We start from the raw sequence: 17,980 nt of genomic DNA, 5'->3' as shown, positions 1-17,980 counted from the left end.
AAGTTTTCCAAAGGCCGCTTCCTTCACAAAAGTTGAGTTAATCCTAGGTGGTTTACAAATGTTTACCTGACAGAGCGGCTGGCTTTCAAAATGCAATGGTCATTATCCTTGGGGAAAAAGAAACTCTAAAAATTAAGCCAGGTTAAATGTTAACTTTCAACATGAACTTCTGACCTGCAAGTTACTTTGACTGTTTAACTTTTTGAAAACTGACCAACATGTCCAGGCTTTGGAGAACCTTTAAAAGTGTTCTCTTAAATGAAAATTTAAATTGTACTATCATCTAGAGACATATTTAAAAAAAAATTAGGATTTAAACTTTGATTTTGAAAAATCAACATATTTTGGGAAAAATATGTAAGCCACAACCCCATTTTCAGACACTGTACAATAATATTCCAGCTGCAACTGTTATCTGAACACACCTAATTCACTTGATTTCTGTAACTCCATCAAAGGAAAACTGTGAAAAAAGATTTCATACAATTCTTAGAGTCGTCTTCTTTTAAAAATGTTCCTTTGTCTTTGTCCCTAAAAATAATCCTTTAGCATGAACTCATGAATCCGTCCTCTTCAGACATTAAGAAATGTCCGGTACTGAAGCTGCTGGTACACTTGGCTTTGTCAAAACAAAAGCACTCTTGATAGGTTAGTGATTGACGCTACAACGTAAAGAACAAATGAATCAGTAAATCATCTTGGAAAACTGCCATAGCATGTATGCTCAGCTGGCTGCTTCTCCTTCCTGATAAATATGAATGTGACTCTCTTCTGTCCTGGAGAACAAACATATTACGAGGATTTCTTTGGCTCTTCGTGTGAATTCCTCGCAATGCATCCTCAGAAAATTGTGAATAAGAGGATTATTTTTGGCTTTCCTTCCAGCTCACCACAGTTAAGCAAAATCGTCTTCTACTTAGCACTTGGGAGAACAATCATTGGCATTTCATTTTCTCTACATGAAACACCAACCGCTCTTACCTGCTGCAGTTCTGACCTCTGTCCAAATGCACAGCATAAAGAGCACAAGAGAGCAATGTTTAATTGATAATAATATTAAAGTGCTTTAGAGGTGAACATGCAAATGAGTGCATGGAAAGTTTCTACCAAGGACTGTTACAGCACCTGGTAGTCATGTGGTGGGTTAACAGCCATTCAGACATTAACAATGGAATGTCGCAGAGGCAAACAGTGAATGAGGAGAGAACTCACCTACAGGTACCAGCCTCCCTGTCTCCCTCACAAGGGCATGTCAGTTCATCCTCAAAGCCGCACTGTCCGTACCCACGGGACGCAGCACAGGGTTTACGATTGAATACAGTATGCTGTCTACCTGACACTAATATTACACTGCATGTTAACAGGAATCTAAATAAAAGCTTAAAAAAAAAAAAAGACCTAATACAAAAATGCTTCCCCATCTGGAGATTTGTTTTCACAAAGTGCTACTTATGATTATCTTTTGGTGGTGACACTGCATGTAATTATTGTTTTGTTTCGTGTTTTTCTACATTTTGTGAGTTTCCTGAATTGAGTTATAAAGATTTTTTTATTCAATAAAAATTTGAAAAATCATTACAGAAAACAGTTCTTGAACTGATAAACTACAAGGGATTTGAGGCGATTTAAGAAACTTATCTATTTAACGCAATGTTCAGACCTTTTTTGTATCATTGACAAGTCACCTATTGTAAAAGACATTTTTGAGACAACTAGGGAAAAACTGAATGTGCACTGGGTATTAGATATTAAGAAATTATTGTTCGTCATGTAGGATGTGATAATGGTTTGGGGTTTTAGCCCTTAGCTGCTAAATACATACTGAAGTATTCATGAGTGAAATGAAGTGCTGTGCAGAATTTTCTTTAAAACACTCCACAAGAAAAATTAGTGGGTAGAAAAGATCAAACAAAAACAACAGAATGTTAATAATTTTGAAGGTAGTTGGTGGGTACACAGTGGTTCAATATATACTTAACACTCTGTGCGCCTGTTTGAAAATGTCCATAATGAAAAGTTAAAAAAACTTGTGATCAGAATTGATGAAGTGGAACTTTATCTGTCCTTAATGACCCCCCTCAGGAACATTCCCAATCAACTATAATGGCGAGAAATAAATGAAGCCTCAGTGCTAAGAAACTAAATGCTATTATACCTTAAGAGAAACCATGACAACCGAGTATGAGTTTTGGCTCACAGGCATGCATCTTTTATTAGCAAATCCAAGCACTGAGCATGCATACAATTATCTCCTCTGTCAATAACAGATACGAGGATTCTTTTTCTAAGTGCACTAAGTATACAAAATAGTAAGCATCTGCATTAGTTAACGGGGAATATTTTGAATAACGGAAAATCAACGAGTCTCAACTTCTTCTGGGTGATTTGACTTTCCAAAACTCCAAATCCTTGAAATGCTAAATAGCATGTATGTAGCTTTATAATTTAAGAGAATTTAAAATAACTTTCAGACTTTTTTGAGACACTGATTTAAAATGCAAATGCAAAGAATTCTCAGGCTGAGATCACAGGAAGCAACCTTCTGATGGTCTGATATGGCAGCACCAGTCCAGTAGAAATAGAAACCAGAGAGAAAAAGAAACCACATTCAGGAAGGTTCAGGTACTGAGCACAGAGATCGTCAAGAATAAGGAAGGAAAAATGTAGCCCAAGAAAGAGGACACGATGGGGTAGCATGCAGAACATTCTTTCCTTCTTATTCAAGGCCATTTCCAGGATTGCATCCCTGCACACCGACCTTTCAGCTTCCTCGGGATCCTGCTGCATACACTATCATTCTCTTCCCAGAACTTCTGGCTCCTTCCCTTTAGGGTATCAATATGCCCGGGGCTCTTCCACTTCAAAAGTCAAACTTACGCATCCCTCTCAACCATGTTGCTTTCCTTTCTCACTCTCTTTACAGCTTAATTCTTTTAAGCTTCTTTATTTATTTAAGTAATCTCTACACCCAACGTGGGGCTCAAACTCACAACCCTGAGACCAAGAGCCGCATGCTCCTCTGGCTGAGCCAGCCAGGCGCCCCCCTTTACACCTTCTTCGAATAGCATTCCGTAATTAGTGCCTTCCCTCTCAGCCTATGGTGTAAAGTGGTTTCAAACCCTATTCCACTACAGCTGCTATGGCAAACACACCAATGATATCTATGTGGCTAAAAACTGATGGGTATATTTCAGAGTTCTTATCTTGCTGGACCCATCTATAATATTTTCCACGCTAATCACTTTGATTATCGGCATTCCCTCTTCCTGTGGATTCCACAACACCAGTCTGTCCTGGGGAGTTTCCTTTTTATCTATCTGGCCCTTCCTCTGGAGTCTGTGGATTCCTTGATCTGTGTATCCCTGCTGGGACCCACTCATTTCAGAAAGTATGGAGGGTGCTCGCTTCGGCAGCACATACACTAAAATTGGAACGATACAGAGAAGATTAGCATGGCCCCTGCGCAAGGATGACACGCAAATTCGTGAAGCATTCCATATTTAAAAAAAAAAAAAAAAGTATGGAGGAACCTCTACATGTCAAATTTTTTTTTTTTACTTAAGTCTTTTTAAAAAGTATTTTTAGAGGCATTTGGAATATACACTATCTATCTGAAAATATAAATTAGTTTATCTGATTACATGGCTTAGAATAATTATATGCTGTTTTCATTAAAATACCGTTAAGTATGGTTTGGTAGGTCAATCAAGGTGCCCTGTCTATCAGACTGGATTAACAACATAATATTGGAGTTAAAACAGCTGGTAATTTGTGGTGTTTGGGCACCATGATTTAGAATCCACCATGCCTGTGTTTTAGGATGCATGGCTCTAGCTGAGAAAAGTTTAGGTGAGAATATTGCAAGTCTCCTAGATCACCCATGTAACAATTTATATCAGGGTATGGCAGGAAAGTAGCTCTAAAAACACTATAAACTTAGTTTTGTAATGAAGCTTTAAAAGCTAATTTATTCATATGCTAGTCAAGGTAGCCCAAAAGGATAAGCTGTCATTGGTACTGGATTCTATGTGCACAGGCATGAAGAATAGTCTCTGGATTCCGGCTCTCCCGGCTTTTCCAATGGCGTTTAACTAAGGCACTCTCAGTGGTGGGAGTGGATCTGCAAGAGATGAACACGGGCTCTCCAGTGTCTGTCTGGGTCTATGAGGAGGTGGGAGAGAATGGCTCAGACCTCTAGTCCACTTTGACCAAATGCCAAAACACCTCAAGCCCAAGAGGTTTAGAACTCTATGCAAGTAACGATCCAATGTGACCTGCCCTCATGCTTCCTGCTAAAGTGAGAAATTCCTCTTTTACTGAAGTTGTGCAAGGGAAACAGGGAGGGTGGTTCATGTCCTACAGAGCTCAGCATCTCACCCGAAAAATCGTAAAGAAATTTTTTATTTCGAAAAAAAGGAAGGTGGGTAAGGCTTAAGCATAGAAAATGTGGATAAAGACAGAACGTGAGAGATCTGGTACCACTCGCTTAAAGGTGAAAGGGCGGGAAAAGGTGAAAGTGTGGGAAAACTCTAAGGGCCACCGTGATGTGCAAATAAATGCCCTAAGACCCTGCAGATCACAAAAGCTGGCATCCTCTAAGAAAGAAAGATCATCTCCAAGCTGCAGCCAGTCCAAACAATACAGGTTTTGCCAATCTGCTTCCTCATGGCCACACTCAGCAGAATTAAGACCTTGCCCTTGAAAGAGGGTGGCTGACCATCGTGGACTGCCTCTCTATAAGGAACAGCTTGCTAGCAGCCGTCCTCAGCCTGGGCTCCTTGAGAGACTTGAGACTGAATGCACCACTACACCCTCTCTATACCTCGGATAGTTACTAGCCAACTGCCAATCTTGGGAGAAGGCAAAAAAAATCACTCAAATCACTTTCCACTGGGATTACTGCTCCTGAACAACCCCGGCAGGAGTACTATTTTATACTGTGACTCAGACATCAGAGAAATGTACAACAACCAAACCATTAGTGTGTGGTTTGAGGAGTAATTAACAACTCATGCCCTCAGTCATTCCAGAACACATCATCTCATTTTCCTTGCAGTATCCACGGAGAAGTGGCCTCCGATGTCCACCTTATCCTCCTCACCTGCTCAAAATTTCAGATTTCTGTGTCACTATGAAGACTTACTAAACTGACAATATTATTTTTTTCAGGCATCACTAAACCTTATTTCTGCTCCCATTTTTCTTATACTGCCCTTATTTCACTAGAATCATAGTTACAAACAATTAAGTTTTCATCCATTCACAGAGAATGGATGACCTAAGAGAATACTGACAAAGCACGAAGAGCGTGAATTGTTCTTTTGTTACACAGTTTTGGGCGTTTTGCTCTGACAAATATATCTAGAAATAACTCTTCCCTAATAAAAGCTATCAAGGGTAGGGGACGAGGGTGAGGAAGTATCTTTTTCCCACTGTCATTTTCATTAGAATTTTGCCTGCTGATTTGGCAGATAAAAGAAGAAAAATTACATAATTTTTCTTAAGGTTATATGCAAGTAGAAATTTTCATGGCTGTAGAAAACATATTAGAGCATAAATATCAAAGAGATTCACTGACGACACACTCATTTCAAATGAATGATATACAACGAAAGATGAACATGGGCGAAAGGGTGCTTTCCTGTATATTCCATGTTTTCAATGCATGAGTGAAAAAACTCACGGTTGGAAAACTGCAGCTCTTCCAATACAGGGAATTTGCAGAAAATATGCCACTGGGATTTTGGGTTCATCTGAAAGCTTTCTTTCCTCCATTAAGACACAGAATGAGCAATATCCTTCCATTTTCTTCTTGAATTGCCGCTGAGCCCATTCTGCTCTTCAGGGAACATACCAAATTCCTAGGACTGCCTCCCAGGCACCACTGTAACTACAGCAAATCTTGACTCCCATAAGAGACCTAGGGCCCCCTGCCAGAAGCAGTCTGCAGGATTGCTCTGTGAATGGGAAAGCTATTATCCACCTTCTCTGAAGGAGTGACACGATCAATATCCTTTCCTGCCTAACAGCCAAGAAGCCCTTAGCCATGAACGGGCACAGAGCAGGAGGAGTGGGATGCCACCCATGACCACCGGACAGAAGTAGTGCCAGGTCACTCGCACACTTACTTGCCAGAGCCTTTTTCCCAGCTGCATGGTAGGCTACAATATATTTCTTCCCCTCCCTGTCCTCCGTTTTTGTCTCTAATCCTGGAAACAGAGATTTAATTGCTTGATGGATGACGGTTCTTTTCTCTTTGGTGTCCTCAATAACCTATTAAAAGCAGAAATAATGTGACTACTGATTTAACAAACATCAAACCGGGAAATAATACTAATGAGTCAGTAAAAACACGAGTCATGTGATCAACTGTGCAAAGTAACAGAAGTCCACACGTAGGATTTCAGGATCTTTCAGAGCTTCGCAATGCTACACATCTTCAGAGCCTATTTACTGAGCAGGACCATCTGCCAGGTGCTGTACCTAGAACTTCACAGTCATCGGCTTAGGCTTATTTAATCCCCACCATCTCCTTACCATGCCACCCCTATACCTACTTGGAGAGAAGGAAAACAAGGCTGAGAGAAGTAAAGGAACATGTCCCAGGTCACACAGCTGGAGGACAGCGGTGCCACATGTGAAATCCAGGCTGGTGTGACTCCGGAGGCACCCATCGCAGACACTCCTGCTCAGGGACTCGGGGCTCACAGACAGCAATGTCGGCAAGCTGGGCCTTTTGGGAGATCAGAAACTCCACTCCCTTGAACAGTCCAATCTACAGCTGCCCCACAATGAATCCTATTTTATACTGATGACGTTCTAGCACATTTGTTCACAATACAAAACAAAATCAACATCTAGAAAATGTAAACTTATTAGTTACAGAACTATTGTTCAGGGGCGCCTAGATGGCTCAGTCGGTTACACACCTTGACTCTTGATTTCGGCTCAGATCATGATCTCAGGGTTGTGGGACTGAGCCCCACGTTGGGCTCCAGCTCTGCACTGAGGGTGGAGTCTGCTTAGGATTCTCTCTCTCCCTCTGCCATCCCCCACCCCCACCGGCTGCACCCATATTCTCTCTCGAAAAGAAAAGAAAAGAAAAGAAAAGAAAAGAAAAGAAAAGAAAAGAAACGAAACTGTTGTTCAATTTCTGAATGTGTCTCACACTAAGAAGTACACTTTGGACCTGGATTCGCCAGCCAGAAATATGTATGTATATATGCCTTACTAAAAATCTAAAAAAAATCTGACAAAACAGTATTTATCCTTAATGTGTACAATGCAGTTATTTTCTATTTTATTGTACTGCATTTACACAAATATTGGTTATGATGTACTAAATTGATTCCATGATCCACTAAGGACTGCAACCTGCAAGCTGAAAAACACAAGATACACGAAACTATTTGCTAAACTTAATAATATTTTGTAAAGTTAAAAACGTAAAAGAAAACAAACTACATTATAATTACAGACACGTGACATTTTCATATCAAAACGTGAATCTAGATCTGGCATTTACTGAGAACACTGAGTTGGAATCAAACTGTGCATATGACCGAATACGTATTTAGACTTCAAAAATTGGCAAGTCCATCCTCATTTTACAAACAAGGAAATTTGCCCAGGGTTTATCTTTAAAGGTAAAAACTTTCAGTAGATGACTGTAAATTTTGTCATCCACACAGGAAAACGCACATTATGAGGTTAAGATCTACCACTGCATTGCGTAAGCGAGAGAAACCGGAAGCATCCTCCCGGACTGCTCTCGAGAACAATTCTTAGTTTTCCCTTTGGCACTGCTGAAGATTTTGTCCATAGGTAAATTCAGCAATTGATGAACCCCAAAATTACAACATACTTTTGGGACACTTCGGTGCAGAGGAAGAGATGAGGATTGGGTGCAGATAATGGATTCTGAAAAGTTATGGTAAACTCTGGTTAACTGGGAGTGATGGAAGGGGGAATTTTAGAAAACCCCAAATCAAGTAGGTCATTAAACTATGGTACAAAATGAATTTAACATAAACTTAACATTCTAAAAATCTTGTGCTACAAGATTCTTAAAATCTTATCACCTAGAGCTGCTCTGTCCCATACGGCAGCCATGAGCCACAGAGGCAACCGAGCACCTGAAATGTGGCTAGTCTGTGCTGAGCTATGTTACCAGCATAAAAGAACACTGGATCCTGACCATTAAGTAGGGAAAAAAAAAAAGTAAAACATCTGATTTGTAATTGTAAAAAAATATTACCAATTGAAATGATATTTTTTTATTTTTTTAAAGATTTATTTATTCCAGAGGAAGTGTGACAGCGAGCGAGAGACCAAGTGTCGGGGGAAGGGCACAGGGAGAGGGAGAATCTCAAGCAGACACCCAGTTGAGTGCATAGCCCAGTCTGGGGCTGGATCTAACAACCCTGAGACCGTGACCTGAGCCGAAATCATGAGTCGGATGCTTAACTGACTAAGCCACATAGGTGTCCTGAAATGATATTTTAAATGTACTAGGGTAAATAAAACACACTGTTAAAATTAATTTCACCTGTCTCTTAAGTTCTTAGAAGGTTTAAAATTAAAAACATGGCTCACATTATAATTCCACTGGACAGCAGTGAGAAGAATAAAATTTTCGTAAAGAAAGCTTTTGAAAAGGTACCCACTATTCCATTTGGTAGCTGAGCTCTCCTTTTCCTCAACAGCAGAAGCAGACTCAAGTTGAGCAAAAAATTTCCCTTCTCTCTTTCCCCAACTCCTCTCCCTTCAAAGACCCACCTGAGAGCCAGAGGCTGCAGGAGGCCCAGCCAGAGCCACGGTCTCCCTATCAGGCCACACATCTCCTTGTCAGGCTGTCCCAGCCCTCTGGCTACAGACACCATGTGACAGAAAGGTGACTCTGTGGTCCCAAACAACACATTTCTTTGTTGATTTGTGGTCATATATAAAATTTTCTTAAAATAAAAACATAGCTTCTTTTTTTGGCTATAGTTTATCTAGATACTGGTTATCTGCCACTGATAAAAACATTTTTATTTTTTTTTTTAAAGATTTTATTTATTTATTTGACAGAGAGCGCCAAAGAGCACAAGGAGGGGAATGGCAGAGGGAGAGTGAGAAGCGACTCCCCGGTGAGCAAGAAGCCTGATAAGGGGCTTGATACCAGGTCACTGGAATCATGACCTGAGCCCAAGGCAGACGCTTAACCAACGGAGCCACCCAGGCACCCCAAAAAAACATTTTTAGTGTCATGCTCTTTTATTTTATTTATTTATTTTTAATTTTATTTATTTATTCGACAGAGATAGAGACAGCCAGCGAGAGAGGGAACACAAGCAGGGGGAGTGGGAGAGGAAGAAGCAGGCTCATAGCAGAAGAGCCTGATGTGGGGCTCGATCCCACAACGCCGGGATCACGCCCTGAGCTGAAGGCAGACGCCTAACCGCTGTGCCACCCAGGCGCCCCAGTGTCATGCTCTTTTAGATCAAATAGAGCAAGGTCATCCTTTTGTTAACAACTGTAATTTTTCTAATAAACCCTTAGATATGTTCACCCAAAAAGAAGCAATCAAAACCCTAAAAAACCTTTCCATATATTTTTGTGCTATTTACCTCAATGGCAACACTGGTTTCCTTATTTTTAAAAAGCTGGAGCTCTTCTAAACGCTGCTTTTCTTCGGCTGTCAAAACTGTAAATACGTCTTCTGAAGGATCCTTGAAAATAATGATGAGACTCCCAGTGAGTCACATAAAGAATTCAAAGCTGTCAGAGATCTCTATTTCTAGGATCTCTAGGAAATGCTATTTTATACAGAAAGCGACTTTTGCTGGAGAGTTGTTCTTACCTCCTCATCCACTGAGACAGACAAGTCATCCAAATGGCTGATCTTTCCATCTTTCCCTATTTCATGAACAACGAAGTCGGAGTATCTGATGAAAAGAAAATGTACAAACTTTCAAAGTGTTAACAGTTTGCTTCCTATTAATTTTAGGAGAAAGTTTATCAACATTAAGCCTTGCTTATTGTACAAAGCAGGGATTTTTTTTTTTAAATCTTAAAAAATTAAATAAATTAAAAAATAAAAAAAGAATCTTCAGTACAAAGTTCATATGGAGTTATTTCTTCCGATTTCTTATTGAATTCTAAGCCACAGTTGGCTTTGTATTAGAATGTAAAGAAAAGACCCTCTGAACTTCTAGAATACTCTTTCAGAGAAATGCATAAACTAAAGCTTAGTAACGTTACAGAGACAGTCCATACTAAAGTGAATCATAAACTATGGCATGGTTAATTAAATCAGAACCCAATAAATCTACCATGAACCAACCTGAAGCTTACCTTTATGCTAAATATTCTACACACATTATTTAACATCCTCTCAAGAACCCCAAGGTGGCGTTAGGGCCCGTTTTTTGGACAAGGCTACTGAGGCTCTGAGTTAAGTAAATGCAGTGACATTCACACCCAGATCCGTCTGGCTCCAAAGACTACCTGCTTTCTACTGTAGATGTGGCACATTTAGGTGAAGGAGTTGAGTTTAAGATTTGAAGACCAATTGAAGAGAAAACTTAAAACCATTTAAAATAATTTAAAGAAGTGAAGAGCACTCATTCACATGTGAGCAAGGCATGCCACTAAAATTATTCTTATTTACTCATTTTATCTTTAAATGGCTTCATGTGCCTATTCAGGCAGCTCTCCTCCATCCTAGTCCTTTGTGACCATCAGTAAACAATCTTTGGGAACAGAAAGCTAACTAGAAGACCTATTGCTGATTTCTTTCTAGAGAAAAGAACAAATAGAATGAAAATAATGTGACATGTAAATGAAACATACCTTTCTTTCAAAATGCCTGAGAATCCCTGATGGGAACTTACAAACTTGGTGATACCAACGTCAAGTTCAGTGAGGCCGTGCTTCATCATGTCTGCAAAACTCTCAGTTTCCTCCCCTTCCTCACCCTCCTCAGAAAGGCCATCTTCTTCCTCCTCTTCCTCTTCTTCCAACTGCACATCAGAATTCTTTCCACCCTCTCCGGTGCTTACAGCTGCGGGTGGCCCAGGCACGTGCATGCCACCAGGCGGAGAGACGTGCTCCAGCCCGTCCTGACCTGCGGTCAGACAGTGGTCCAAGACCTTCTGTCTTTTTGCCTCCTCAGCTGGGGCCACACTGTCATTATCTTCGACAGCATGAGACCCACGTTTCAGCGACACACCAGTCACTTCTGTCATCTCCATTTTTAAGGTTCCAAGAAAACATTTAAGAGAACCTTTTAGGAAGAAAGAGAAGGAAGTAACAATTACTTCGGTTAAGAGGTGGGTTACAGCAAAGAGGCAGTTAACTTTGTTCCTAGGGTCCTAAAATTCATTTATTAAAACAATCCTTCCTGATGCTGGCATATACCTTTGGTGGCACAGAAAAACAGCACAACACTTCTGCACAGAATGTGAGAGTGTGCATCAAAAACCTTAAAAAAATTATGTCCTTTGACCCAGAAATACTACTTGCAGGGAGTATCTTAAAATAATTAAAATGCTTAAATTTTTTATTAAGTGCTTCAAGTTTTAGCTGTAAGGATACTCATCTCGGTGCTTTTATATTAGCAAAAAACTAAGAACAACAATGCCAGGGAATGTAAACTAAACAATATGTAGAAACAATGTGAATAGAAACTGGGAAAGGTGGTTACTTCTAGGACAGGGTATGGGTAGGCTGGGCACAATAGGGAGACTTGCTGTTTTTACTGAATACAATAGTCAGGTCACTTGAACTTTGTTTCACGAAAATTACCATCCTTTCGAAAAACCGATCAAATAAAAATAGTGCATAAATACACTTACTGACATGAACGCATACTCATACCATATTAAAAAGGCAAGGGGGATGCAGAGTTCTTTAATGGGTATAGAGTTTCAGTTCTGCAAGATTAGGAAGAGTTCTGCATACTGGTTGCCCAACACTGTGAATGTACGTAACACTACTCAATTGTATGCTTAAAAATGGATACGATGGGGGTGCCTGGGTGGCTCAGTCAGTTAAGCGTCTGCCTTTGGCTCAGGTCATGATCCCAGGGTCCTGGGATCAAGCTCTGCGCTGGGCTCCCTGCTCAGGGAGGAGTCTACTTCTCCCTCTGCCCTCCCCCTGCTTATGCTCTCTCTCTCAATTAAATAAATAAAATCTTACCAAAAAAAAACATGAATAAGATGTTACATGTTCTCTGTATTTTGCCACTATTTAAATAACACAGTTTATCATTTAACCAGCCCACACACAATGTAATGAGGGAAAGTCTAAGAAGCCATACAGACTTCCCGGTACTGAGCAGCTTGCCAGAGGGATAACATGTGGCAATCAAAATACATACATTTATCTAAATTGATCTTACTTGGTGCTCTTGGTGAAATATGGAAGAAGTTTTCCTATGTTAATTATATAGAGAGATGATACAATTAACATGCTACGAACTTCGTAAACAAACTCAAAATGAACATAAATGAGCAGAAAATTAATATTCTAAGGTTCTCCAAGGCCTAGTTAACAAGAAACCCAACTACAGAAGCATCTACAGCAGATTAATAATAACAATGAACTAAAGTTTAAGAATCCACATTTGCAGGGCGCCTAGCTGGCTCAGTCAGAAGAGAGTGCGACTCTTGATCTCCGGCTTGTGAGTATGAGCCTCATGTTGGGTGTACGGATTACTAAAAAAAAACTAAATAAATAAAACTTTAAAAAAAAAGAGGGTACAGCCAAAATTGAGCCAAGAAATGAGTACAATATGATCTAAAGCTGAGGCAAGGGCGAAAGAAAGGAAGTTTGGATTCAGGGACATTTAGGAGGTGATAGGAACAGGACTGGGTGACAAATGTGGGCAGAAAGAAGAAACACTCCAAGATGACTCAGGTTTTCTGCCTTGGGGACCTGGGAGGGCAGGGGAGCTCTTCCTGGCACGGAAACCCCAGGCAGAGAAGCAGGTGGTGGGAGAAGACAAGCCCACCTACGGCCGTGTGGTGTCACAGGTACCTTGGAACATCCCGAAGCCAGGCGCTACAGTGCGTTACCCATACTCTTACCCCAACCTGCAATGGCTTCCCAGTGACGATAAAAGGTTCCTAGCTAGCATGCCAGGATCCACCAGGACATCCCCATACCTCCCAGCCCAGAGCTCTCAGCGGGGAGGAAGCACAGCCAGTAACAGCCACATCAGCAGGCTGGCTCAGGGATTTTATGGTCAACAGGATGTCTCCCTCCTTCCCAGAATGCAGAGGATTCATTAAGCTCCTTCTCCACAACTGATGGTCATAAGCCTTGGCGGGAACATCAATTATTTCCTCTGCAGAATGTCCGCACTGTCCTGCATTGGCACTGCCCATCATCTAGAAACCCGTACCATGATCTCCCACACGCCTCCAACAACTCAGGCCCTGCCCCAGTGGGTGCCTGTTTCCTGCCTGACTGCTCATGAGCCCTCTCTGGATATTTTGTAGACTTCTTCGAGCTGGTGCTGAAACTGTTCCCCACCTACAGAGATCAAAGACACACTAAACAATAAATCTCTAAGGAAACAGTGGACCCGGACAACCAACCACCATGAATGGCCACTAACATCACAACAAATAGACAACCAGACACATTGCATGCCCCTGAAAGCACATGTTATTATCTGTGAAGCACTCCTTTTTTTTTTTTTTAATCTTACTTATTTATTTGACAGAAACACCCAGAGAGGGAACACAAGCTGGGGAAGTGGGAGAGGGAGAAGCAGGCTCCCCGCTGAGCAGGGAGCCCGCCCCGGGGCTCAATCCCAGGACCCTGAGATCACAACCTGAGCCGAAAGCAGATGCTTAATGACTGAGCCACCCAGGTGCCCCTCTGTGAAGTATTCTTACTGACTGGAAGGCGATGCCTAATTGGTAGGTCAGATGGAATACAGGGACAGAAGGCTTTAAACACCATCACAGGGAAGGAACCAGCAAAATTCTGAATGTGGGAAACTCTACAAGGACAAAGAGTTCCTTCACTAATAAACGACAAGGGAAAAAGAGGGAGGGGATCTTACAGGTAAACTTATAAAGAATGCAATGAGTGGATCCTTCTTTAAACAAGTCAACTATTTAAAAAAGTGTTTGGGACAATCGGAGATACAGAAATACTGGGGATATATGATAACATTAAGGTATTATTGTCAATTTTCTTTTTAAGAGGGAGAGCAGGAGCGTGCAAGAGTGTGCAGAGGAAGAGGGAGAGACAGAATCTCAAGCAGGCTCTCACCCAGCTGGAGCCCTGGGAGCCCAACACAGGGCTCCATTCCACCACCCTGAAATCATGACCTGAGCCGAAATCAAGAGTCGGAGAAGAGTTGGACACTTCACAGACTGCGCCACCCAGGCACCCCAGTACTGTCAACTTTTTAAGGTGCGATTATGTTACTGTGGTTACATTTAAAAATATAATCCTTATGTTCTAGAGATACAAACTGAAATATTTATGGTTGAAAATTATGAAGCCTGGAATTTGCTTTAGAATAATTTACCAGTGGTGGATGGAAATGGAGCAGGTATAAATTTGAAACCAGGTAGGTAATTACCAAAAACTGAGTGATGGGAACATCACATCCACTCTGAGTTTTTATTTTTATTATAAAAATTTTCAAACCTACAAAGTATAAAGATACACAAACTATTCTGTTCCAATCAAACCACTGATTTTTTCCATTCTTCTGTTCTGCCCTCTCCCATCACCTATTCTTCAAACAGGCCCCAAGAAACCGTCTCTTCCACCCTCACTTCTTCAAGTGCCCCAAACCTCAGTATCTGTGAGCCACCACTCAACACTCTTGCTCACTGGTCCTGCTCCATGATCCTTGCTAGACCCCAAACAAGTACCAACCCTACTGTCCACATCTGTGCTCCTGGTTGCTCCTGGAGAAAACCACACCCGGTCAGGAGAGTTCCTCTCTTACGACAGCCATCCCTGGTCAGGACTGGCTTCTCCAAGTCCTGCTGGCCATTCACGAAGAAAACGGGGATCCTCTGACAAACACACCTCTTTCCAGCATCTTCACAAGACCACTTATCATAACCATTTCCCTAAAGATGGCAACCCTCTTAAAAGAAGTCCGTAGTCATTTGAACACGCACTTCATCCCCCTCAACACTCACTCACCCCGCACCCTGCACCAGGCATTCTTCCAGGCACGTGAAAGACGTTGTAACAAATCAACTCATGCCCTACCGTGTGGAAATAGCGTTCGGGGGGAAGATCTAGCCTCTGCCTCCAACACACCACTCAAATTGCTTCTTTAAAGTTCAGTGATGGCTTCCTTGTGCCCAAACCACAGCCACTCCATCCTTGCTCTAACTGACATCTTTTCCCAACTGGACATGGTTCACCGCTTCACTTCCTTGAAAGTCTGCTTCTACTCCTCACCTTTCTCCTGCCTCTCAAGGTGCTCTTTTCCCCTCCTTCTCTGCTGCCACTTAAATGTGGGCATCTCTAGCTTCCTACCCGAGTCTTGTTCCCTGCTCACTCTCCAATTTTTCAGGCCAAGACCCATCTCCAACTTCTTGCTTTGCTTGGGGGTGCAAAGCAACAATGATGACAGCTAAGCACCTGCGGAGTGCGGAGTGCGCACATGAGCTCATTCAAGCCTCTCCTCGGCCCTATGGCTCAGGGGGGTCATGAGCATCCCCCGAAATAACGCATCTGGCTCCACCTTACCCAGCTCGGAAGAGCTGAACCAAATGGTCAAATTCAACATGGCCTAAATTGATCCCTGCGTTTCGCACCACCAACACACATCTTTTGTGCATGTTTAAACTGTGCCTCTTATCTCAGGGGATGCTGTCACCTAAGTCAGAATATGGTCATCACCCCAACTCCTTGCTCTCCCCTCTGCCCACGTCAGTGATTTCATGAATACAATTCTGTGAGGTTTAGAATAGCATTGTTATGCCTACCATCCCTGGAATGAGAATATAGGCAGATCATGCATATGAAGTATCACCCGCTGGTTTCAACCCAATCTAGGTTCTGCCGTTTACTATGTGGATCACTTGTCCTCTCTAGGCTGAGGTTTCTTTCTCTGTAAAGCTGAAAAATGATGACTTGCTCAGAGGTCTGTAATAGCTGTTCCTATTCAACTGTTGGTCATTAATATTTATAATGGATGGTTTACACAGCAGAACTGTATTGCTGAGTCTGGGGAAAAAACAAAGCTTCTCATGCTTCTTTTGTTCTCTGGGCTAATGATTAAACATGGTCTCCTCCTTCAAATACCATTTAATTTTAAGAGACCCTCACAGCACTGCCAACAGCACCAAATAAACAGGCTTTTAATATTTTTTGGCAGTCTTTTTCTTGATACTTGTGGACACTTGCCTAATCTCTTTTTCTTGTTATATTCAACTGTAAAGACAAGCTCATTAACTAATCTCACTATTGTGTTTCAAATTAAATTATAGTTTTCATTTGTTTTAGCCAATGGCCCTATCACAGACATTAATTATTAAAGTATACATAGCACCAATGATTATAAATCTGTTAATATATATTTTGCTAAGTTCTTTCAGTGGGCCTAGAAGACGAAAACATATTTAACTAGAACAGTGTGCAAACTTCTGGACTAGGAGAAAGAGAACTCAAATTAGTAACATTTTCATAAGCAAGAACTATATAGAAGGGAAGACTAAAATGCAATGTAATTTTTAAATGGGCAGAGGGAGGGAGCAGATCCCGTGAATATGGAAGAGGCTGGGAAGAATTCAATCAGAAAGATAAAACCACCCTGACTGCCCCAGTATGATTTTCCTAAGGAAATCAGTTTTGCATTCAGGAAAATCCAAATATACATATTCAAGTGTTGTACCTCACAGCTGTAAAAAAAAAATGGCTGGCTTTTTAAAAAGGGGAGGAAGGGTGGAGGGTACAGCTTCATGAGTTTTTTTAATGTTATTTTTAAAAATGTTTTTAAAAATGTTATGCTGCACAAATACGTAATCCAGAATACTAATGACAGTCAAGTAATATAGACCAGAAGCTTGATTCTACCACCGAGAAGAGAAAGAAATCTACTGATCCTTTCTGATGAACTTCAAAGTCCTACACAATTTTTTGAAGGGAGTACTAAGATACTGGGGTTTTGTCTCTTTTTTACTTCAAATGACCCAAATGAGATTAGGACAATTACAATTTTAACAATATTTTAAAGGCTTCTTCATTAAGATATTAGATTCACCAATAGGCTTTCTTTACATACACAACAAAAAAAGTTTGCATTCTCAAAATTGTAATACAACACTGATAGTCCCTTAACATTATTTCCTGCAAAAGGAACATTTTAAAAAAGCCATAGTTGTCTTAATCCTACCTACGTTCGGAATACAACATCCACTTTTTAAATGCATCCATCCTCTGCAAACTATCAATAATCCCTCTAGCTCACAATAAACAGCCCTTTGCTCAGGGCAGAGCACACATAACACTCTAATATGCAAAATTATTAAGTCCATTAGATTCATTAATTCCACAAATATTTGTGCACCCCTTATGAGTCTGGCACTACTCTAGGCACTGAGGAAAAACAGACAATTTCTTGCCCTCACTAATTTTACATTTATTTAAGGATATATCATTGAATAAAATAATAATCTCAGGAACATGCACACATAATAGCTACAGATAAAGCAGACTAAAGGGAAGGAGAGAAAGGAGGTGCTCTTTAGTGAACCATCTTTAAGGAGGTGTCTTTTGAACCACGACTTGATGGAAGAACTAGACACAAAAAGATGTGTGTGGGGAGAGTTCCAGGCAGTGGGACCAACACGAGTAAAGGACCTGAGTCAGGAGCAAACAGTCAACAGACTAGCTGGATTGTAATTTCTGTCTCCTACTTGGGGGCAAAAGCTATGTTTTATTAATACTTGTATCGCCCTAGCCTCTACCAAAAGTTATGTGCAAAAGTTGTTGGGGGCCCCCGGGG

General features: G+C 41.1%; 1 protein-coding gene and 1 non-coding gene across 2 annotated transcripts in view; one reads left to right on the top strand and one right to left on the bottom strand.

Moving 5' to 3' along the window:
- Positions 1 to 11,264, bottom strand: part of PUS7 (pseudouridine synthase 7) — a 45,109-nt gene extending 33,845 nt beyond the window's left edge. Inside the window, exons 1-4 of the mRNA XM_002913628.4 lie at positions 10,837 to 11,264; positions 9,845 to 9,929; positions 9,612 to 9,713; positions 6,129 to 6,273 (exon numbers count right to left, since the gene is read on the bottom strand). Coding sequence (XP_002913674.1) covers positions 6,129 to 6,273; positions 9,612 to 9,713; positions 9,845 to 9,929; positions 10,837 to 11,237 — 733 coding nt within the window. The 5' untranslated portion in view covers positions 11,238 to 11,264. The remainder of the gene's footprint in view (positions 1 to 6,128; positions 6,274 to 9,611; positions 9,714 to 9,844; positions 9,930 to 10,836) is intronic.
- On the top strand, positions 3,398 to 3,504 carry LOC117795631. Its single transcript, XR_004619705.1, has one exon. It is a non-coding gene; the product is annotated as a U6 spliceosomal RNA (small nuclear RNA).
- Positions 11,265 to 17,980: the final 6,716 nt, after the last annotated feature.

Source organism: Ailuropoda melanoleuca, chromosome 1 (genome assembly GCF_002007445.2).
Source record: "Ailuropoda melanoleuca isolate Jingjing chromosome 1, ASM200744v2, whole genome shotgun sequence".
NCBI lineage: Eukaryota > Metazoa > Chordata > Mammalia > Carnivora > Ursidae > Ailuropoda > Ailuropoda melanoleuca.
The sequence above is the reverse complement of the archived record's forward strand: the minus strand, read 5'-3'. Positions and strand labels throughout refer to the sequence as shown.